This window comes from Apteryx rowi, unplaced genomic scaffold (genome assembly GCF_003343035.1).
Source record: "Apteryx rowi isolate R43461 unplaced genomic scaffold, aptRow1 scaffold_80, whole genome shotgun sequence".
In the NCBI taxonomy this organism is placed as follows: Eukaryota; Metazoa; Chordata; class Aves; order Apterygiformes; family Apterygidae; genus Apteryx; species Apteryx rowi.
Genome location: NW_020451094.1, coordinates 117,397 through 142,782, shown reverse-complemented (window position 1 = coordinate 142,782; position 25,386 = coordinate 117,397). Strand labels below are relative to the sequence as shown.

At 39.4% G+C, this 25,386-nt stretch overlaps 1 protein-coding gene across 2 annotated transcripts in view; it reads right to left on the bottom strand.

The window, feature by feature from the left end:
• DNM3 (dynamin 3) overlaps positions 1-25,386 on the bottom strand; it is a 177,372-nt gene that overhangs the window by 37,126 nt on the left and 114,860 nt on the right. For both annotated transcript variants that reach the window (XM_026089156.1, XM_026089155.1), the window contains exon 16: positions 23,339-23,450. In XM_026089156.1, the coding sequence (XP_025944941.1) occupies positions 23,339-23,450 (112 nt within the window). The remainder of the gene's footprint in view (positions 1-23,338; positions 23,451-25,386) is intronic.

Sequence of the window (25,386 nt, the reverse complement as noted above, 5' to 3'; positions counted from 1 at the left end):
ACTACCCCACCCAAATGCCAGATGCGAATCAATGGGTCGACATTCCTGCCACGACAAGATGGATTATCCCCTGTCTCTCACCCCAATTCCCATAGTCTCTGTGGCACCCCCAGCAGTTGCTTATGTGACAAAAATTAATAACAGGAATGTTTTCCATCTAATTTAGTGAGTGGACATACAAGAAGAAACCAGCATTTTATGTAGATAAATCTACCTTTCCCAGATGTTAGTCATATGCCAAACATCTTGGCCAGACAGAATGTTCTGGTCAAAACATTTCACTTGATAATTTAGGTCCTAAGATTCAAAGCCTCTCTTATACATTAATGAGTTTTCCATAAACCTGCAGTCAGGCAGAGTGACAACGGTCTACAAATTCTGGCAGGAACTCTTATCCCAGTAGAGCATCACCGATCACCACCACCAGTGTTCCCCATTTAAGAACTCACTCAACTTAGCAAATAAAAAGTTGAGCTGTAATACTCCTATGGTGGAACAGCCCCACAAGAGAACAGGAGACAAATCTGAAAACAATGAGACCTTTACTGAAGCATAGCAAATACTGCTAAATAAAAGAAATTCACCCGTCCAGGAGCATTTTGGATTCATGTCGCAAGAACAGAAATTGAAAAGTATCAGGTAAAATTATTTTTAAGGGAAGAAACGAGTTGTAACTATGCTGCACATATGACCAGACCAAATGAAATTAGATATTACTTTATTACATGGCTTCCATTTTATYTGAATATTCCAAAACTCCTCCAAGTGTTCTACAAAACCAATAAAAAATGAACATAAAAGAAAATTTTATTTAAGAGACAGTAAGATTCTGGTAAGTTCATATGCATGCCTATAAACAACAAACGTAACAGCACTTTTGTTATAAAGCTATGTGCTTATTGGCAAAAAACAAAATGAAACTATAAAGTCTAAGCCATAAGTCACTCTAATCTCTTTTCTAAGGGGAAATTAAATGACATCAGTGATTAGCACTCTATCCCGAGGTCCACCAGGAAAACAACACAGACATGACATGGAGTTTACCTTTGCAGTCAAGATCACCTGGCTATATTTTTGCTACAAGCAACCCTAACCCTAACGGCATAATTTTGCAAATTAACTTTTAAAGTGGCCCGTAGCATTTTCAGTTCAAAGTTTTCATAATTTTTCTTCTTTTTGTTACTGGTCAGCAGCAAAAAGTACAATAAAGACAAGATTTATTTAACTAGAAATCATCTCTCATTTTGCAACTCTTGCACAGCAGTGTACAAGCAAAGAACCTCATCCTTGTGGCAGCAGGATGAACACACAAACTTCCTTTTAGACAGGGAGCGGTAGCTCACACTCACAGCCCTAAGGATTAGAACTTCTTTTGTCAAAAAGAGAAAAAACAGCCACACCATCAGGGCTAGTACCTCTCTGTTTAGATGGTTTATGCCTGCTGGGCAAAGATGGGTAGTCAGGGCACTGGATTAACATTTCTTCCCAGCGATTAAGTGTCTCATGGTACAGTTACAGATACAAAAGTTGCACTCTTCTTCCCCACGGTTCTATTTTAAAATGTTTTCTGTAATAAAATTATTTTGAGACAACTAAATCCAAGGCCAGGCATTTAACTTGAACTCATGGCCTTCTGGCTTAGAGGTGAGACTATTCCTAACTGAGCCAAAATGACACATATATAATATGCTTTCAAGGTTTTTAGAGAGCTCTGTCATGATTTAAAAACACTAAGCCTTTGTGGTACAAACACAGTGCAGGAAAGAACTGGGGCTCCCTTTTTACTGCTAATTTTAGCCAATGAATTGTTTATAATCTGCAAAATACATAAAGCCTTATTCTGCCTTAAGCTAAAAGAGAACAGCCTTTCAAAACTGATTCTTAATTATAGTGTTCCCCTGCTAGATGGGATGGAGGCAGGTTCCAAAATTGTGTCAGAGTATATGAAGTGATAAAATGAGGATGGGTGAGCTATTTTTAAACACATTCAAAGGCTTTGAGGTCAAAATCCCTGAATTTATGGCCTTATGGCCATATTAAGACTCATGGATTATTAAGACCTGCATAGTGAGACTCAAATATCATTACATTTGAGACACCCTCTGGCTTCAGAGCCTGTGTTCCCTAAATGTGTGCTTGCCAAATTGGGGGCCCGCAGGGAACAGCCTTTAAACACAGATTATACCCCTACTGAACACAGGCATTTGGGAGAAAAGGGAATCAGATGCTTCCATTGCAGTGTATTCCCTCCTCTCTTTTCCCAAGACATTTTGCAAGTCGGAGGCTTGCATTTCCAGATGGGCAGGAAGTGAGCGGTTAGAGATAGAGTTGAGGACTCTTAGGCAAAAGCACATAATTACCCCTTACTCTACCCCTTCTGGAATAATGGCTAATACAGCCTCAGCCCCTGGTGATACTCCCTTGCTGCATGTTGAGATGGCCATTGAACAGGTCACTTGGGCATCTGCTGGCACTGCCCAGGAAGCTCACGGCTGCTGGGACAGTATGGGGAGCTGCAGCCCAGCTACATCCAACCTGGCTCATGCAGAAGCAATACTGCCCTCTCCTGTGTGGTTTCTTCCCCACTGGGAGGAGAGGYGCTTTACAAAAGCTCCTGAAACACATCATGGACTTTTCAGAAAACCTAGATTTTTAATAAAATCATCGATCTAATAGAAATAAGTTATGCACAGGCATCACCTGGGAAGGAACTAACACAGCCTTTCCCTCCCCAAAAGCTTCTCAGCACTCTCAAGAAAAGCTAGCAGGCTGGTATACTTCTGATCTCAGCTTTGACTCATGGCAGCATTTGGCTGTCACCCTCTATACACATAATGGTTTCCTTCCAGTAATGATTAACATACACTATTTTTGTGAAAAAGGACCAAGCAAGGAGAGCCAAACAGGACAGGATTCCCCTGCCTTACAAGTCTAAATGGAAATAGCTCTAAGCCCCTTTTTTATATCTTTCTGGATAGTCTACAGAACCTTTTGGAATGTCTTTCTCTGGAAGGTATAACATTAGTCAAACAAAACTCAAACTTTCTCTTGATTGCTTATGGATTTATAAAGCAATAAAATCATACAGCATGCACAGAACAAAAACCTAGTAAAAGAAGACTTAGTTAAAAATAAAAGCCTAGCAGTGTTTTTGGTTCTGTTGGTAATTAATGTACACTTGTGTTTTGATCGAAAGAAGTTACTGAAATGGATTCTGTATTATACTTATTAGAAGAATATGATGCACTTACTTATTACCTCTAGAGAGTTTCTCCCTTTGAACAATGCTGAATGGATCCATGTTCCTTATTTAGCCATTTTGTAAATACTATGGATTCATGAAAAATATAAGATATTAGACCATCCTAAAAGTATTAAAGATTCGTTCATTGAAATCTTCTATTTCTAGGTCTGAAAATCTTTTCTTTACCATAACAACAGCAGTCAAAATGGTGATCTGAGAGATAGTTCCCTGTGGTCAGGAGATCTCATTCCTATATTGCTACAGACTTCCATTACTTATTCTACAACTGCTACTTTTAGCAGTTGGGCCTCATCATCTCCAACTAAAGTGGCACGAATCCTCCTCCTGACATCCACTGGGATATAATCGGACTACAACAAAGGCTTCCTTACATTCAGGAGAGACAAAATCAGGTTTAAAGCTTTTCCTACAGGTGCCCTTCATGAGTTTGATTTTCAGGAATACAGAATTCCTGGAAGTCCACTCTGCACCACAAATCAACCGTCAGCTACATCCTGTACTACTGCATCCAGTCCTGCTCTCAGTGAAGCCCTTGGCAAAATTCCCCCCAATTTTAATAGTTCTGTCCTATTCCCCCCAATTCCTAAGTGAGGTTAATTTCTTTTCTCCAAGTACAAACAGAAATCAGCAGGTAAAAAACCTTTGTCTAATGTAGCGCTAAGGCTGTGGAATTTGCTCCCATGYGAGAATGGCACAATAAAATCATTTGTTTAAAAGTAAATTGAAAACATTCCAGTCCTCGCAGACTTATGACTGTTAGCTTTAGTTTTTGCACAGCGCTGTAGAATGTCTGGCATCAAAGGCACTTTGTACACTGCACTGAACTTGTACTGGACACTGTTAGTGGACCATTAATCACAGCGAACAAAGATCCCATGCAAACACAGAAAAAGTACTGATTTTTCACATGTTCAGCATGGACTAGAGAAGGTTTAACACCACAGTTTTTTGGATACCACATACATTCTGAGATTGGAAATGTTGACAAGGCAACTGAGAGGATGCAGATTTTTCAAATGATAACGACATATTCCATGTCACATCAAACAATTCCTATTTGTGCCTAATACTCTCTAAAATAGAGATAAACTTACCTCAGAGTATTCTAACACATTTTAATTTAACAGATGCCTAGATGCCTACAAATATACTTCCTTAAATCCACACACAGATAACATGTGCGTGCAGGGGCAGTGGTTATTGTCAAGAAAATCTACAATCATGTGTACCCAAACCATGATGGGAGAAAGGGAAGACTTATGTGAAACATGCACTGATAGATAAAGGCTGAAGGACTGTGATCATATGTTTGGAAGTCTTGAGGGGAGGAATGGGGTCTGAACCAGTATGAAAATGAAAAGACCTGAAAAAGAAAACCAGCTGAAGGCCAGGTAAGGAGCAAAGAAGGTATGGAGGAGAGATCTTGGTCTTGAATCATAGGCTGAATTTCAGGGGGCCGACTTACTGGTAAATTCAAAGGAGAAAATGTTACTATGTCACAGGAGCCAGAAACACTACTTTAAGCTCCTCATGGTTGTCATGGGCAGTTTCTTGTCATCCAGACCAGAGCCAGAGCAAGGGAAAATCCGACTCTTCAGCCCTGAAGCCTGCTGTTTGAAAAGATGATTTTCATTGGGTTCCTCATAGCAGTTAAGTATTTAGGCCACTAAGATTCCACAAATAAAGGCTCTTTTACTCTTGCACCAACTGTCTCAGGAGAAACAAAACTTACCACATCATTCTTTCCTAACCTGAACAAGAGATGTGAAGGGAAGCAATGAGTGAATAAATCTGCGCCTTCAAAAAAGACAATTACATTGTGCATCATCTTCAAAATTTTTCATTGATTTTCATGCATATCTGATCATCAGTTCCCACTAGGGCTAAAAAACCAGCTCCTGCTACTGCCCACACAATGGAAGCAAAAGTCAACAGTATGAAAGTATCAGCAAGGTACTTGGGCAAGTACAAGGCCCATATTCACCAAAAGAAGAGAAAACGTGATGAAAGTACAGGTCTGTTAGTCTGACCTTAACTGTCTAGAAAGACTTTCAAAGACTTTTTAAAAGAAAGACTGCTTTAAAGAAAACAAGAAAATAAACAAAAAAGCACAATGGCAGAACATGCCAGACTTGCTTAATAAGTTAACTGATTTCCTGAGTAAGGAAAGCTTAATATATCTTTGCTTCAGCAAAGTTGCACCCTTAGAAGACTGGAAATTATGCTGGTAAAGATGGGCATTAATGGAAGCATAGTACAGTAAGAAACTAACATAAATAATTCATAGTATTGCAAGAGGAACTAGTAGCCTTGAAGGATTTCAAAGTGTCCCATGGATCAGTCTTACAGAACAAAACAGTGTGACCCTGCCAGTTAAATTTGTTGTTCCCCATAACACAAAACTGTGAGGCACTGTCAACATAACAGAGGACTGCAACAGTGTCCTGAAATATATGGACAACTTCAAGGATTGGAAAAACAGAAACAGGATAAAATAATAGTTATATGTTGACAAACTGAGAGCTGCTGCTCTGGACTGGAACCTCATCAAGGTAGCAAAAACAAAGGAAAAGAAAGCTCTACTGCCTCTAACCATGAGATAATTTTGAGATACCAGTACACTGTGGCCATGAAAAGACCAAATGAGCTAGTAATCGCTGCTTAAAGCAATACAGGTCCAGTAGGGATAATAGCCTTTCTAAGGTACTGATGAGAGCTTGTCTGGATCACTGATGGAGCAGCCTATGTGCATTCTGGTGAAAGATATGTTTTACATTCCCATTGTTTCCAGGCTCACTGTAGTATTTCCTTAATAGACAAATGAAACAGTATGGCCAGAACAAAAGGATTTTATTGCAACAGCACTGAAACTGCTTTTCAGCCTCTGCAGGATACAGCCCTGCAGTCTTTGAGACCGCTAGACAGTTAAACTGAAATAGCTCTACATCTTATATGAACTACATGGCCCTTTTCCTTCCTCCCCTACAAAGTTCTTGTCCATGTTCCAAAGCATACCCCCCTGCTTCAGAGCTGCAAAGGGCTTTGAGTCAGTTCTCCCATTAAGCTGGGGAGTATATTTGGGAGGAAAGAGTGAAGGTACTTGATTAGTGGTGACCGAAAACTCCCGTGTATACCTTGATCAACCTCATGCTGCTGTTTACTGGGCCTGGGAAAGGATGAATATGGCCTTTGGAAAAGACCTACTTTCTTAAGAAGCCACCTGGCATGGAGACTGTTGTTGGACCACTTTCTTCAGGGTGGGCTGGAGAAGCAATGCATGTTCCACAGATCTGTAAAGAGTGATATATGTAGCCTGGCAAGACCAGTGTAGAGAAGTGGTGTAGAAAATTCCTCTCCTTCTAAGTGCGATTTTCCCACTCCTGTCTCTGAACTGGAAGATCGGATCATCACCTTCTACAGGCTTGTATGCATAGAGGAGAGGGGCCTGGCCACAGAGAGACTGACCTGAATCACAGAAGGAGCGAGCAAAAACTGCCCTTGTCAGTACAATGAGCTGGTCCCAGAGGCTGACTTCTGTCATGCCTCTCCAGAAGCCATTGCCAGTTTGGTAAGAACACGTGACCCTTGCGTGAGAAAAGCAGGCTGCTGAAAAGCAGGTAAAGAGCTGACCAAAGGGGCTTTATGTTTGCATTAGGACAAGGACCACTGGTTACAGCTTCCTTGTAATGGAAAAGGGAGGAAAAACTTTGTTCGAGACCCACAAATTCATGTTTAATTTGATAAAAGAATCTGGACCTTCAGTACTAGATATCCCACCTGAGACAAACACCATGTCAGTGACTAATCTATTCTAACAGAAGGTTACTTTCGAATTATTAGAGGATCAAATGACACATTTGAGGATCTGTTACTTCAGCTAAATTTCCATGTTTGTCAAGGGAAAATTTCTGGGGTGTTTGTCAGGAGGGTAATGATAGGAGGTGAACTTTAAAGCATAATTTATTTTCTGGCTACCTTCCTTTATAAGAAAAAAAGAGAAAAAGTTCAGCTTAAATGAGAGGCATGCAGACAAGCTCTTTTAACCCCAGAAATTCATCCTACATGTTGATTAATAGGCAAACTACTAGGGCTTTAACATGAAAAATGGGAAAGGCTTCAACTCAAGACTGGCTGTAGCTAATGATGCAGTGGAATGAACATTTTCATTCCAGCTAAACCATTCCTGTTCCTGTAAAAATAAAGAAATCCAATCCTGGGTTATGAAAAAGACTCAAAGAATTTTGCATACTTACTGGCTTAAAATGATGCCGTGTATTTTAAGAAACCTCTATACACAGGATATTTTATCTACATGGTCAAACATATATATAATTACACACATGTACACACAGAGTATAAATATCTGAAGTGAAGTCAGGCACTGGAAGAGAAGTCGGTGACCATAACCTGGAATTTCATATGTACAAGCACATTATAGAGTTACGAGATTTTAACATAGCTCCTGTCAGGCTAAAAAATTAAAATGTAATAATGAAAACACCACAAGGAAGTGCAGCGGGCTGTATAGATGCTGCCTGGCAAGGCTGCCTGACATACGCAGGACTTGCCTGGAGATCTCCCTGTGGTTCAGCCCCTGGCGCCATCAGTTGGGCTTGAAATCAAAAGCAGTGGAAGGAGGTAATTAAAAGTGACTCTACACCACTCAGCTGGCAAAAGACGACTCCGCTGCAGCCACTGAAGGAGGGTGGGAAAGGATTCAGGAGTATGCAAGAGAATGCATGAGTCTCTCCAGCTTTAGTGATTTCCATTATGGAAACACAGTGCTTCACAGCTTTTAACCTTTATGCAGCTGAAGTCAAACATCTACTTTTTGTTTTAATTTCAGCACATTAAATACATACTCCAATTTGGCTAGTGTCAAAACACATTCTGCCTAAGCCACATGTAAGGTTCAGAGTTGAAAAAGCACCATCAGGCAGAAAGCTGAAAAGCAGAATTATACACAAATTATGATTGCCACCAGCACGTCTGCTGGCTAGACCAGTCATTTTCAAGACTATGGAAATCAGAAAGGGGGGAAGGGGTGGGAAGGCCACCAGGTTCAAATCATCCTGTTGGCTGCAGGAACAACTGTTAAAAGAAATTAAGAGAAAAGTCAGGCCCCAGAAGGAGCAGAAGACACCRTGTTCCAATTCTAACCAGCTGAAGGAAAGTTTATATAAAAACAATCACTTGGTTAGTGACTCATAAGGAAAGAATTCCTAAGCTTTCTTCAGGGAAACCCCAGTAAATAACATGTCTAAAAACACATGAAGATGGTGTTGTCTGTTCCGTAGCAATACTCAGTCCACATGATAAAACCTTTGGCAACAGAACAACCTAGTAAGCACAGTTCTCTTTGGAAACCCAAAAACAGGAAGAAGTGCCATGGCTCCTTGAAAAGTCTGCCTCGTATTCTAGCTCTTGTATGACACGACTAATGAAACTGGGAAGAAATGTGAAAAGAATGTTTTTTGCTACAGCATTGGAGAGTGTTTCTCTGTTGACTACATGCAGTCACACTCTCAAGAAATATCAAGAAATACAAATGCCTGGATTTCAATACATTCTTCATCTTTTATAACTAAATGTTTACGGATGCAAATATCCTGCCGTACTACACCCAGAGAAACTAAATGAAAAGCTCTCTGCATGCACAGTCTCTCCGGAATATGTTATCAGACACACAGCAGGCTGCGCAAGAAATAGTACTCTATCCAAAGAAAGGCTGGATCTGACTTCCAATGTATAATTCTTTGGTTATGAGCTTAAGAGCTTTTTTTTTTTTTTTTTTTTTTTTAATTAGCACAACATTTTGGAAGCATGTTGTGTGTTTTCAAGTGTATCTTCCAGCAAAGAGATTTTAAACTCCGTAAAATAAGTTCATAAAAATAAGAGAGATCACAGTGGTTTCCAAACAAACAATCAGATCTGAACATTGTGATGCCTGATTTTGGACTAGCTAAAATTTCTACTGTTGGAGATTACAGGTATGAATATTAACAAAAGCACACATATTCTGCATCAAGCAGAGCTTACATTCTGCGGCAAAACCTCCTAGTTCTTGCAGAAGTCCAGGAAGACAGATTGGAAAGCTGGTAACAACTGTTAATTTTTTTTTTTTCTCTCTCTCTAATGAGTTTTTAGCTCATTAAATGTGTATGTGGACACTCTAACCTGCCCAGAAACATCCCCTGCCCAAAGTTATTCCTTTTCCCACCGATTTTATTTCAGTTTATGCTGATCCCCATATTCTCAGCTGCTGCAGATCCCTAGCAGCCCCCAGAAGTTTTCAGGGATACAGCCAGAATCTTGCAGAGAAAAAAAAGGAAGGTTGAAAGTACCCTAGAGTAATTCTCAAGGGACTGTGGAGTTACCATAGTAAAGCAGTTTTTTTACCAAAATGCTCAGCAACAAAAGGGGTAGTATCACTGATATTTGAACTGTAATTTTCCAGTTTCAGTTAAGGGTTGAATTTGGAATAACCGGAAAGACTGTCACAAACACCCTGTTTATCTGTAAACTCTGGGAGATAGCTTAATGTTTTCTACACATGATAAAACATATATTTTTTTAAAATCTGTGAAAGAACAGTTTAAAGGCCACCAATACTGATGAAGCATGAGCTTTGCACAGAGAAATTGCAGGGGCTAGTAAGATATAAGCACCTGCTTTAAAATAGGAGCATCTTTTAGGTCAGATAAATCATTCCATCATCAGAAACGGAGGATTTAGCTAGAAAGAGCACAGGGAGGAAGGACTTTGCTTCAGAACCCAGGAATTCACAAGAGGGGAATAGGTCATTCTGAGAAGTGTTGCATCATTTTGACTTTTATGGAATGGCAACTTTCCTGAGCTCGGTCAGAGAAAGGATGTGTATTTAAGTATTCCACTGTAAGTTTGAGTTTCTCTGTTTTACTTCATGTTGCCCATAGACAGTTACCTAGGAGGTCCTCCAGTGAGATGAATTTGGGTGATGTGGCTATGGCACCTTGTACTCAGGATAACTGAGACTCTGCTTCCAAGGTCACATTGTCTACAAAGAGAGACTGTGAAGTAGCCTACAGTCAAAAGCTTCAAACTTGGAAGGAATCATCTGTTTCTACCTAGACCCAGAGGCCTGGTAATACCTGCAATTCCCCAGCAAGATCCCATGAGAAAAGATCTGAATTTTGACACTTGTATACAAAAAGAAAATCTATTCAGCATATCTGAGCAAAGACACCACAGTTCTTTGAAAACACACACACACGATGTCTTGGGTACAATCATGTTCCAAAGTTTTTCCTTTCCTCCTTCATTAAACCAAAAAGAGGATGAAGAATCTCATATGTATGCTGACATCTAAAATCAGTAACCTTGGTGAACTAGCTTAAACCACTTGAACAACTAACCCAACAAAACCACTTGAGCAAATTTCCAATTATACATTAAGCTGAGATGCTTCTAGTTCACCAGCTAAGGAGTGACACTCAAGTGAACTGGTCAAATTTTAGAAATGATTTGAAAAGAGCCTGGTAAAGGATTAGGATTAGGATTCTGTAGAACAGAAGGATTAATCACTGATTGTCTTTAAAAGACAGGTGGAAAGAAATCACTTTATATGCAAAAGATGTTGGAGCAAGGTATTTTTAAAGAATAGAAGATGAAGACATCTGGCTAAGCCTGCTTCAAACAGCACACAATACTGCCTTCTCAGGCTTGAAGAGAGAACTTCTGTGGAAAGAAATCGTGCTCCTTCTGAATGGAATTCTTTAGTAACAAAACAATCTCAAATCCCATGTCCTCTGCTAGTCAGACCACTGGTAAACAGGTAGTTTGCCTTGAGACCCTCTATTTCCAGAGGAACTCAATAGCCAGCAACAAGCCTCCACCAAGAATGCAGACAGGACACTGCTCAGTTAAGTATCCACCTATTCTCATCTCATTCTTTGTATGCTCTGAGCCAGGAAGCATGTTTTTAAAGTTTGTAAAATGGGACCCTGGTCCACAACTATGGCTTCTAGACAAATAATATCTATTCACAATATTAACAACAGCTGCTAGAAAAGCATCATGCTGTGGCTCACAAAAGAAACTGTACAAATAAGAAGGAACTAAATAAAATAGAAAAAATATGACATGGGGCAGAAATCACAGCCCCTGTCAGACAATGCCAAGACTGATTCTAGGAAAGGAGAACTTTATGTTAGCAGAACACTAATCAGACTACAGAAAGCAGGAGGAAAAAAAAAATGCAGTCTCCTAAAAAGACATCCAATGCTACGGACAACACACCCACWCATGACAGATGAAATCCTAGCCCTCTGGAAGTTGATGGGGGTTTTGCCATTGAATTCATTATGCCCAGTATTTCACCCATGTTTCCAGTCTTTCAGTGATCTATGGTGGTTGCAGTTAAACCATTTCTAAGCATATGAATTGACTCATCAGTTTAAGAGGTATTTCCTGCACAGAGAGAAAGAGTTGTTTTCAAATGTTCAGAGACAGCTGAAAGATGAGCTTTCTAAAGCAATTGCACCAATTTTCACCATCCCAAGGACAATACAGACAGTGTTACGGACTGCAGACAATGCTGTATTTTGCTCTRTTAGCCTCAGTTTTAACATTTTAATCAGCTCTGAGCTCTCAGCTGGAAGCCACTGGTCTAGAAGATGTTCTGTAAGTAAGGGTAAGTATTTCCCTTTGCATGGGACATTGGTTACTTGCACAGAGACATACATTCACTCACATGCAATATACTAACTCTGGTTCATGTATAACCAGTATCATGGCTATAGATTCCTACACATTCCAAGATGTTTGCTGGTGTCGTTCACAGTTAGACCGTCACCTATACTGAAGTGCTCAGTGAAGGAACAGCAAGGAACCATGACCATAGAGCTCCTTGGTGTGCAGCGCTGGCTTGAAAACTTCACATCTCCTGGGTKTTTCCAGCCACATCTTTTGGGTCACAGGTGACGCAAAAGAGAGGTTGAGCTATTTGAAGATGCTTGACTGCATGCAGTTGCAAAAGCAGATAAAGGGGCTGCCTCTGCCCTTTTCTTCAATGCCCTCATAGAAGAGCCAAGGACCATCTAGCTTGCAGTGTCTCTGAGAATTTACCTATGCAAATCATCCAGGTATCTTTTAATAACTACAATTTAGAATTATGCTACAGCAGATGTTTTCAGCCTACAGTCCTGAACAGCTACAGGCTACTTCTACAGTATCTACAGAACACAGCTAGCGTCAACTAAACTGTGACTGGAAAGGCTTCTATTCATTATACAGGGGTCCATGCAAATATCTAGGTCTGCGAATTAAAGTTTAAAACCACCAAGCTACAACTGAAAGGCAAATTACATTCAATAAGACTAATTTTTCTAATGCACTTCACCTTCCGTGCTCTGGATTCATCTCTTCAGTTGATTTCCCTAAATGCCCTTAGCTGCGCTGCTCAGTGCAGAAACCCCAACTGCCAAACATAAGATAATATCATACAACATATATGACTGAGAAGTTTGAATATCTGCTGTTTAAAGGGTCTAGCACGGGCCTGATACCTTGTGTAATGGCTCATGGTAATTTTGTATCTACATGCCACAGAGCTTTTATCTACCCAAATAACTTCATATATGTCATTTGAACTTAGTATCATATTCAAACATGCATAATTCTATCTTTGAATTACAAATAATTTGGTTATAAAAGAGGAAAAGCAGCAACTGGGTAAAAACAACCCCCCCCCCCCAAAAAAAAAAACCCACACTTTTTCTGAGAGAACGTAAAGGAGAAGAGCGAGTAAGACCACTTTTCTCTCAACAGCAGGAGCAAGAGTTTTAAGAACAACAAAAGTCACCGATGTGAGAGAATTTCACATCCCAAACAGCACAAAAGGTTCACAGGCAGTTTTTCCTAGCGACAAAACCAGATTATCTCAAATTAGCACAGTTGATATATCAAGCACCATACACATACAGCAAGTAGAGAAGGACAGGGAAAATATCAGCCAAGCAAAGGCTACAACAGAATTGGGAAACAGGTGGGACAGGAGCTGCGGAGTGACTGCAGAACAGGAGCAAATGACAGCATGAATGGAGAGTTAAATGAGAATAAAGTTTCAGAATGGAGGGCACTACACTCAGAAAATGAGACTTCAGTTTTTCTCTCCATGTGGAGACCAATTACAAACCTATTTCCACAAATAAGATACAGGTAGGATAGGTTAAAAAAATCCAGGATGAAACCATGTATCAGATTAGACACTGCATATATTAGTTTTTGTCCAAAAAAGGAGACAGGGAAAACAGCACTCAGTTTGTCTTGATCATCTTGTTGCCTGTGGCAAATGAAAGACAGAAAAGAAATATCTGGCTATTTACCAACTGCCCTCCACCCTCATGTCCAATGACCACATTTCCCGTTACACTTTAAATGCTATGGAAGTGTTAGCTTGGTGACATTTTTGACAGAATTTTTTTTTTTCAAATTTTTATTTACTCCCCATTACTTTTTTTAAAAAGCGCTACTCAAGAGTAGGTTTTTGTGTCTTGGAAGACAAGGAAGATATTCCAGGAGAGTCCCAAAGTCTTGGGATATCTGCCAGTGGGTTTCTCCTTCCGTTCAGTTCCCCTCATGGGAGACACCCCAGTGTTGCACCAGAAGCGAGGGAGAGGCAATTGGACCTTCCTGACCATGGCCACTCCGAGACCTGGAGACGCAGGGACCCAAGTTGCAGGTACCAGCCTGGGAGGCCAAAGGATCTTTGTAGCACAGGGTGGTGCAGCAAAGTCCAGACATTCCCCTCTTCTCTGCCAGCCAACTCTCTGCACTCATTTGCCTGAGCTAGGAAAGCATCTTTGGAGGTTGGCCTTTGGCACCACCTGCCCCAGGGCAAATCTCACTCTCCAACACTTTTGATAGGCAAGTATGTCCAGAACTGGACTAACAGTCTTGCTCCATGAGCTGAAACTTTACAGCCAGAGAGTTTTCACCTTTCTGTACAGCTTCAGTGAAATCGTTCATAAGGGTGGAAGTGGTGCAAAAATTAGCTGTGCCATAAAAAATGAAGAATTTCAAAATATTTTCAATATGCAGATGCCTTGCCAAAAGCACAGTAAAGAGCCCACCATGAATACATTAGAGAAATAAAAAAATGTTTGCTCTTTTCTAAATTTCCTGAAGCTTGCTTAATGTCAGCAGGTCCATTTAATAGCAGAAATGTAAAACCCTGCAACAGCTATTGAACCCCCGACCCCTAACAGGCAGTTACCGGCTTCGCTGGGACTGGTTTTGAAATCATTCAGTTAGTTCGGCTGCATCTTGTTACAGTCAGTGCAACTGATGCAATGCTATGAATCTCTTTTTCCCCTGTACATTTTTAACTCTCTTATGCCAGGGATTATTTTACTCTTAAGAATTAAAAAACAGGGCTGAATTGTTCCTTTGCTTCTGGCATTGAAATCATCTGCCATTTGGTGAACAAGGCACTAGTTGCATCTAGTTTTTGTTTGAACTAGTAAGTATTTAGGAGAAGGAGAAGATAGTTTTTATTTGAAACATTTGTTCTCACATCCTTGAAACAGTGAGGCAGCAAGAAAGGGACTGAAAAACAGCCTGCCATTTCCTTTCCTGCCTGTATTTTGGACTGCATTTGACCCAGCATGTGTGCGCATGCACACTCACTCTCTCGCTCTGCTCCTTTACACCGTGACTTCATTGTAAAATTCAATTCATCTGTTTGAAGCAATGACTGAAACATTGTCTATAAAATTATGGCATTTTTCCACTTTAAAAAATATTTTAACACTTCTTCATTTAAAAGTTATTTTTAAATCTAGTTGGCCTAAAACCAAGTTTGTCGTAACTGAAGTGGATTCGTCTTTCCTTAGAATTCAATGCCTTCCTTTTCTAAAATGTATTAGTTTGTTTAAAAAAAAAAAAAACTGTAAAAAATAGTAAATGCACAGTTTACACTTATACCTACACTGTTCTACCCTCTACCATATCAGYACAGTTTGCTTTTCAATTTCTCACTCTGCAACAAATGCAAACGAGTCTCTACTTTTTATAACTCACAAACTTAACTCAAACATTGACTTCAGCAATCTCGGAGCAGAACCACTTACTTTCAGTTTGTATCTGGCTGGGGCACTCGTACAACATCACCGCAGCCAGTAACTGGCTGATTCAGATTTTATATCTACGAGGTGGATGAAGACCCTTCAGAAATATGGCTGAACTGGAAAAAGGAAGCATCATAGCGCTTTTATTATGCAAAGATACATATGACTTCTGGAACAATTTCTCCATTTACATGTCAACTGCCAAGCAAGAAATAGATGAACCGAGAGAGCCGTTGTGATATACTTAACTTGAATGAGTATCCTGCATTCACTAAATGTAAGTTCCCATTTTCCAGGACTGTCTCAAGAGAAATCAGGACATCTGGTCTTTTTAATGAAGTAGCTGATCTGGAATCTGGGTTTGGTAACCCCCCACCCCCAAAAAAGAGACTTGAATCTAAGCAATTAAGATGTCACCAAGAACTATTTTAAGGAATAACAAGCAAACTGACCCGGCAAGAAGAGTATTTTTCTGTACATTTTTCTTCTCCTTTCAAAGGGAATTTTGTTTTTCTCAAGAGAAAATTCAAACTAAATTATGCTAACTGACTTTGTATTCAGTAAATGTTCCATATGCTCACCATTACCCACATTTTGACAATTTCACTAACCAAGATGCAGATACATTATTTATTATACTTCAGTTCTATGTTTTGTAAAAGATATCAGCAAGCATAGTAATGCAAAGTACTCAGAAAAGAATGCTGTAGTCACTATACCCACCTGAAGTAGTTTAATCGGACTTTTATTTTCTAGGGTTCTAGGTTGGATTTTCTCAAGTCCAATCACAGCATTAAGTGTTTGACTCTTCAAATCAAGCAGAAATGATTGTCGAATTCAGGGCTTGATGGCCACAAAGGAACCTTCATATTAAAATTTTTTTTTCTTTTTTTTTTCCTTTCCTTTTTTTCCTATGGTTTAAGTACTTACGGATTTGGAATCAAAATTTCATGAGGACACAGCATCTAACTTATCTTTTAATTTAACCATGTTATAAGTGTAACTAAAATGGATTTCATGCATTTTTTTGTTTTCTTTTTTATGAAATGCTCTGGAGGTTTTTTGTTTTTTTTTTTTAAGGTGATGAAGGCGCATAGGGGAAGATCCAAATCCTCAAAGGTATTTAGACACTCAACTGCTGTGTCTTCAGTATCTGGACTGAAGCAACAAACAGCTTCTCAGTGCTCTCCTGTTTCTACGTGAGATTGCAGAGTGGAGTTCAGTTTTAATATTAATAAGATGTGGCTCACCAATATGTGTTTGATGAATGAGGTAGGTCTCCATTACCTCATTCTAAAAGACCCCTTTACAGATCTTATCCAACAAAGCTATTGAAGATATATTTATCTTTAACCACGTGAGAAATCTCACTTATGTTAATGATTGTGCAACACTAAAAAGTAAAAATAAAAATGATTAGTAGATCCACTGACGATTATAAATGTGCTCCCCCTTTCTTTTTTTTTATTTTCTTTTTTTTTTTAGGATCTCATTACTCCAATGTTTATTTTTACTTTTGTAAATCTAAGAGTGCAAACCTAAAGGCAGAGGTATAGAAGCAGCCGCAATTTGAATGGGTGGATGTACACATGACATGATGGACTGTGTGAACGCTATACCAGGCAGTGGTAACAGGAGCGTTACAGCTCTGCTAAATGCCCAGAGCAGTAAGGAAGGATTATACTGCTTTGAAAAATCACTATGATCTTCAACCTGCTCCTCCTCTGTCCTCCTGACACCTCCTCAAACTTTGTCATCACCCCTCAGGTTTACCCATTTCATTTTCCATGCAACTAGATGGTAGAAGTCTCCCAATGTCTCATAGGCTGTGGGGTTTGAGCCCCTGCAGGCAGCTGCAGTCTAACTATACCTGCCTAACTGGGATAATGAAACCCCCAGAACCCAGCCTGAATGGCTTGTGTCAAAGAGGAGGGGGATGACTGGGGACACAGGTGATGATGCAAGGATCCTCAGGATGAACCAGGTCCAAGGGAAAGACCAGGACAGCTTTCAGGGACATTTCTTGGAATTACTTTCTGGCTGACAGACCAGGCCAGCAGGAGAACCTAGAGCAAGAATTTCTCCTTGCTTGGAGCAAAAGGAGAGCTGGCAGCTTCATCATCTCTCAAACATCACAAGTTTCTCCTGTACTTGCCTATACGTATCCTGCCTTGTGTTAGCAGTTAACTCTCCCTACATCAGGGGCTACTAGTCCTGACCTCCCTGGAGTGACCCATAGTTCAGGTCTCCAGAGAACACAACTTCTTTATGCAACTCCTGACCTCCAGGATCTGCTCTGCCAGTCCCATGAGTTCCTTGGTGCCCCATCTACTTCCATTCCCTTGACGGAGCACCTACATCTATTCTCTCTCATCTGCAGATCAGACGAGCATTCACTGCAGCAGCACAGCCTAAAGTCAGCATATGGTAAAGAACCATTATAAACATTAGCTTGATATTGTAAGTGAACACAGCAACATTTATGCTTCACATCATCTCCTAGGTAAAGTCCCTCTTTCCATGCCATCCACGCACCACTTCCATTAACTCCTCCCCACCCAACACTAAAATCCTCTTTTCTCAGACTGGCCAACAAAACCAAGGATTTGGGGTGCTTCTGAGCCCAGCTACTATGGAGACAGAGGAGTCAACAATTGCTTAAAAATACAAAAACGAAAGCAGACAAACTCCCAAACCTTCAGAACATTTTAAACCCACTTTATAGTCTTTCCCAAATACCCCCAAAATGCTTCAACCTCAGAATGTGATGAAGCAGGCAATATTTCAGAGATTAGTTTTAACATTTGCTAGGAAACATCTTTTGATGCTCCAAATACATCTTTCCTAAGGGTTAATACACCAAAACAGGAGGAAGGAAGAAAAAAAAAAAAGGCACAAAAGCTGTGTAACTTCTTTCCACTGCATGACAAACTCTCTCTGCATCATTTTCCAAAGTGTGAGATGTGCAATTTCCACTCTTAAGCTCAGTAAAAGTGCCATCAAAAAAGTACTAGCCTTGGGAACTGCCTGATTATTAGTTTATCAGATCAACATCAGCAAAACTGTCTTTTTATGTGCTGCTTAGTTTCAAAAACCTACCATGCATATTTCAGCTCTCCCTCTCCACACCCCACACCCTTCTGCTGCTGTCCAGCTGGAACACATCAAGGGTCTAGAAGCCAAGTCAAATGTTGACCCCACCCTCCTCCATCCATTTTAAGGCACCTTCAAAGCCAGTACACTGATCTAGTTCAGCTTAGCCAACAACGCCAGCAAATCTGTTATTTAAGACTTTAGTGCTGAGTTTTTATAACTGCCCATTAATACAAGCTTTGATGTATGGTCAAAAAATCCAGCTGTAATGAGTTTCATCAGACTGTAGTAACCTTTCCTCAGAAGGTCTTTATTACTATACCTTCATAATCTTTGGTCCCAATACTGTTTTATAGTATCATTCTTACTGAATTGCCTTAAAAAAATAACACTCAGCAACATTTAACACATCTCCTTCCCCCAAATTAAAACAAAAAGCTGTTAATAATTTTATAGATGACACTTTTGCACCAACATTTGTAATATGATTTTGCTCCAAAAAGTATGCAAGGCACCAGTTGTGTGAACCACAAGAGAAACTGATTTTCCTGACAAAAGCCTTGAGGCAGGTTGCAAAAGGATTTTGTAAAAGGACAAAGAACTTACTCTGTTGTTCCCCTTTGCAGGATGCAGCAAGGAGGAAAGAGGGAAAAAAAGAAATATTAGATACATTAATTTTACATGCATTCAATCTAACTTGTACAGTTCTGGAAATCACTCAAACCAAATGAGGAACTGACTCAAACAACATTCACTGAATCCTTTGGTTAGGCAGCTTCCAGGGGAGCACAGGGGATTCGCAAAGGATTGAAGATGTTTGGGGAAGTTGTAAATTCACTGTTTTTCAAAATTTCCTCTCTACCCAAATGTTCTGATTCTCCTTTTCCTTCCTCCAGTGTGAATCAGGAGCGGCTCCAGAGAAGTCCGTGGACACTAATACAAGGGACAGGAAAATGAGGCCTGAAATGATCTGGGGATGGGACCAAAGTCAGAGGGATTTTCATGCATTGGTAATACTGAACTAGTACACAAAGCAACCCACTAAACATGTCCGCTTACCTTTCACGACAACCACTCCCTACGATATGCTAATGAACGGAGAGTTTCATTATCCAATGCTTTTTAAAAAGCAAATATTGTATATTTAGATTAGTAACAAAAAAAGGGAGGAGATGGCATAAAGGAAGAGAGTAAAAGGAATGGACAGTGCTAGCAAGGTAAAGTGTGCAGAACAAGTTACGACGAACATCTGTGCTATTATTTTTTTAATTGTGAGTTTTGCCATAAGCTGGCATGAACAGTATATATTATACAGGGGGAAGTCAGCCAAAATAAACACCAGCCTACAGTTGAGAAATACAGTCCGGAAAGGTTAGTCACAAAGTTGCAGTCATTTTTTAAAAAAGGAGTTTTGGATGCACCAGTACCAAAACCCAGCAGTAATGTCAGCTGGTAAATGGATATCGTGTTTCAAAGTGAATTGGTGATAGTGTGATCTATATCAAGCAAGCTGACTTGCATATGGGTTGGAAAAATAAAAACACTGATTCATTGCTATCTGGGTGGCTGTCAAAACCCAAGTCCTGACAAAAGCAAATTCCCTGGGGGAAGGAGATGACTTGGCAAACTGCAAAAGAATTCAGGGGCACATGGAGCAACTTCTTGGGGTGGCTGAAGATAACTAGAGAGTGAATATATGAATGTGAGTGTGTGTCTGCATGTGCAGAGGGTCAGGAAAGGCAGGCAAAAGGAAGCGAGGAAATGGAGGAATGGAGTGATATCTGGCCTTTAATTTTTAATACATTAAGGAGTTTTGTTTGGGGGGGGGAATCAGCAACCTTGGACTTAGCTTACGAATTAAATTAGTACTAGGGACAAATAGAGCATATCTTCATGTTTGTGGCAGTAAGTGTTGAGCCCCATTACACCTGTAATTACACAATTTCAAGCGGCACTACTAGAAAAACAACAGAAAAACAAATATTCTTATTGGAGAGATTTGCTCCTAGTGAGGATTCAGAACAAATCTCTTGAATACAATGACAAATTCCTAATATTCCTGCCACTACAGAGGTATCTCAGCTAAGGGAAAATGAGTTGGATTTTACATCAGCGTTCTTGTACATGAGTAGCAGAACTGTTGATGAAAACACACAGCTTAACTTTCAAATTCCAGGCTGTGCACACTGCTCTGGCAGTTACAGAAAGCAGGCCAGCTTCACCACTGCACTGCTCCAGGTTTACAGCACTATTAATCTATTTTTCATTTCTAAGCAGCAATTTTTCTACTTCTGGTGCCAGAGCCTTAGATACTTGAAGTCACCAGCTGTAACTTGTACATGTGAAACAATGAGAAGGTCGCCCTGTGAAGGGGCGAGGGTACCTCTTTGCATTTTTAACTCTGGGATTGCAAAGCTGCGGGGAAACACTGAAGTGAGAATTGCACTTAGTCTCTAGCAGTGTCACTTGCACAAAAACAGGGCCTTTAATCCTTTCAAGAATAAAAGACTAGTTGATGTCTCTAAAACTATTTTACATTGTCAAAGGAAGATCTGAAACTGATGAGCATGCACATGATTTTAATGGAAAAAGATACTGCCGATTTTTATTGAAGTTATACTGCAGCTCCTAAGGTGTCATGGGCCTTGGAACTTTTGCTCTACAAAACTAAAACTTCAGCAGCTTTTCAGTACACAATTTGAAGCTCCAATCTCGTAGGTACAAGGTACTTTGCAAGACTAGAGTAGCATCAAAGATCTCTTCCTGCAGAGCTTGCAGGAGCGTGCTACTCCTGCAGAGTAAAATACCAGATGAATTTCAGACTATAGGGTTTTGGAACAGTAATACTCACTCTTTTTGCAATGTAAAGATAATTCCAGCTCAAAGGAGAACTGAATTTCGAAGACTCCCTTCATTTTCAACCTACAACGAAACCTCTCTCTTATATCTAAGATTCCTTTAAGAAAGTTACTTTAAACAAAAACAAAAAGAATCTTTAGAAAACTTCTTGAATGCAAAATATTTTTAGGGGTAAGGAAGAGACATTTGGAAATCCAACTAGTCTGTCTTGCTTAAAGGTAAAGCATAAAATGTATGAATATGACAAATGACACGGAATAAAAGATTAAAACAGTTAGCATATTGCTACATCTGATTTAACATCATTAAAACCTGAGCAAGAAAAGGAAACAATATAATATTTCAATCCTTGTAATTAAGTAGATAATCTCTCATAATTAATTCTTGTGAAATTGCTTCTGATGGTCTTAGAAAAGAACTGATCTATGGGTACAGGCAACCTACTGAAGAGTCATTGAAAAATTTAAAAAAGTACTGATAAAGTCTCAGATATCTGTTAGGTTGCCAGCTAAATTTGTATTTGGCCTATTTAAAAAAATCATCATCGTCACTGCTCATTCCTAAAATAATTGGGGAATCTAACAGTTCATTCTCTGATTTAGCTTTCGATGACAGCCTTAAAACTCAGTATGAAGAGAAGAAACCACAGGTTGTTTGTGTGCATACATAGCAGCAGGAAGAGATGCAAACAGAATTATACTGGAAGCTGTGGAGGTATCACAGGTATAAGGGAAGCATTAGGAGAGAAAGACAAGGTGGAAGACAGCACAAGATGCCGGAGCAGTGGACTTTAGGGGGCTGGCCTTTCCATGGAACACAAGCAGGAAGAGGAACAAATTTTATCAAAATAAAGCATCATTTCTCAGAACAGATCTACCCCTGAAGGGATCTAGCACAGTAGTAGACTTGCTGAAGAAAGGCGAACCATATATTAGAGAGAAAAAAAACTTTCAAAGGCTCAAATGACAGGTATTTATACTAAAGTCAGCCATCTCTTTGGATATCTCTCCTCAAAACTTCACTCAATATTGCAGAAGAAGGTGTTGCAAACAAGAGTGGAGAAAAGTACCATAGACATTTTCACTTCAGACCATTTAAGCGCAAAGCTCAAAACTATAAAAAAAAACCTAAAAATGAAGAACTCCTCCCACACTGATCAACTCCCTTGGGAGTTCCACCATGTAGAGAAACAAACCCCCCCGTTGTTATTGTAGATTCATCATGAGTAATAAAGGTACTTCATAACTGAAATCTTATTCAAATGGAGTAGCCATATCTGAATGGTGCTTAAGCAACACTGGTGTTCAGTATTGAGATTTAGTTCTGGTGCTATAGCCCATATTGCTATGGCCTCAGCTGCACTGGCACTTGAGGAAGCTGGGCTTTAGGAACAGGACCAACGCCCTCCTCCCAAACTTGTACAAATAAGAACAACACAAAAAGACAAAGCCCCAAAAATGTGAAAGGGTTGCTGGGCATATTTATTTCCTGACTTTCTCTCCTTTCTGTTTGATTAATAGAGGCCTCTATTCTGTTCCCTATTCAATTTGCTTTACATTATGATTAGCTGAGTAAAACCATCTCGGAAAGGTTTAGCATGTGTTTCATACACAAAAACATCCAGTGAATCAGTAAAACAAACATGATTGCCTGGATGCTTCTGTCAGTTATGTGATATAGAGCTTGCAGGAATAAACTCTTCAGAACACATCTTTACCTTAGAAGACATTAATAGAAACAATAAAGATCAGGAAACCCCAAATTGCTCCATGTTTTTACTACTCAGAACCAATGGATAATATTTTGAAAGTTTTTTTTTTATATTGAGGTTTGACACATAAATTAATCTTAAAATATCTCATTATGAATATTTTAAAATAACTCTAGAAGAGTTTAATGAGAAGGCTATAATTTCTTGAAATATCTGCAGACACAGAGTCTTCCCAGATGATGAGATTGTGGTTCTGACTCAAACACAGCAGCTACTGAAAAACTAGTGAGCTGTTTAACTTACTGAGGATTTATCAGGATAGACACCGGCTCGTAGCAGAGATGCTTTCCAGCTATCCACCTCCTCTTGGGAGTCACAGGCTAGCTCAAGGAAACGGTAATCCTTGTAAACATTCCTAGAACAAAGAGTACCACATTGTAAAACTAGAATTTTACTACACTGTATCATGCACACAGCATTTTAAATTAAAAATCCTTTGGGATCAGAAATGATTTGGTAATTGTTTTGGACAACATAGTTTATGAGACAGGTGCTTGTTTAATAATTAGATGGAGAACTTAAAAATATCTTAGAATGCTACAGCAGAGCTCTGGAAATAATGATCTGAAAGGACTGTGTAACTACTTAAAATCAATTTTCCAACTTTTTGCCAAATTGGGGCACATTTAGGAAAAAAAATGCTGTTGGGATGCAGAGAACAAACACTCACATAAGACATGACAACAAATTGTGTCTTGTGACTGACTGCTGCTGTAACCAATAAATACCAAGATAATTAATGATGGAATCTTTTTCCATGTTAGGTCCTTTCAGTACATCATATACCCTTTTAGTTTTTAGACATCTTCAGTTAAAAGGGAAAGAAAACAAATGAATACCTATCAGATTAAAAAAACCCTCTGATGTCTGTCATAACAATAAAAAAAACTGGGATACATTTAAATAATACCTATTGCAGGTAATTAACATAATCACAAAAACCCAAGCACTGTGCATAGGGTATCACTTAATGGAAGAAAATAGAGATAGGGAAAAAAATACTTAATACGAAGGAAGGTGGTACTTGTAAATTCTCCAACAAACAGAACAGATTTTCCCCTTACGGTTTAGCCATTAGTTTCCGAATTCAAAGTCCACACATAGAACAGATTGCTGTAAATTTGTCAGCCAACAGTCTTTTTAGGAAAGGCCACAAGCTTAGCTGACAAAGGTTATGAAACCACATTTTGCTAGATCTCAACAGATGCACAAGAATCAATCTTCCATTGCAACAAGACTATTTCCTTCCCTTAGCAAGAGGATCATTTAACTCTCAAAGACAGCAACAAGAGGTCCTTTATGCAACTAAAGAGGCCTTTTCTACCATCGTATTTTGAAAAAAAAAATTTTTTTGAGTACACTGTAGAACTAGGAAATAAAGCCATTATTAGTATTGGATAGACCAATTTCTACAGGATTCAGAGACTTGAGAGATTTCACCCTTCAAACATACAACTGACTTGATGTAATTCCCACTCAGAGAAGTGCTTCTCCCTTATCAGCAATGTCACCTACAAACAGCTCCTAGCCATGCTTTTTAGGGGATGTCACAGGAAACAGATGGATAGAAAAATCGATACTGAACAGTAGGTGTTCACGCCTGAGCACGAAGAGGCCATGAAGCCAGCCATCAAATTATCAACAGTGAAACCACAGTATGGCACAATGGACAAAATATATCCACCACCAAAGAGAGAGAAATCAGGTATTACCAGCAAGCTTATAGATTGCACTCAAAATACGTGAACGCACAATACGTGAAACTCCGAGTCAGTGTTTACTGAGTAAAGCAAAGGACTCAATGAAAATGAAAAGTAAGATGAAATCCCCAGAGAAAAGTGCATTAATTTATTGTTAGGAGAAACTTTTACTGAGATAAGTTTTTGGCTAAGTTATCTAGGCAGCTATAACAGTGAAGGAAAGAGAAGCTGAAATAGTAAAGGATACGCTCAGAAAAAACGACTAAAAATAACAATAGAGCAAATAAAGGCTCTAAAACACAGTGATAGGGAAGTTCCAAAAACACTTATCTGCAAGAGCAAAACAACATGACACCAGCTTGTGAAAACCTTTTTTCAGGATTGTCATGTTATATATTAAATTTTTCGACATTTTTATGACTTGCACAGATTGACCAATTTAGGAAAAGGGATTTTAGCCTACAGATGCAAGTCAGGAGTCCAGGATTCCAGTCTCCATATCATGAATTTTTCAGGTCTAGGGGCATCTTATGACCATGCTGCTGGATGCCTCCAGCTACCTGAGGCCCATCTCACTGCAGTGCCTGAGAA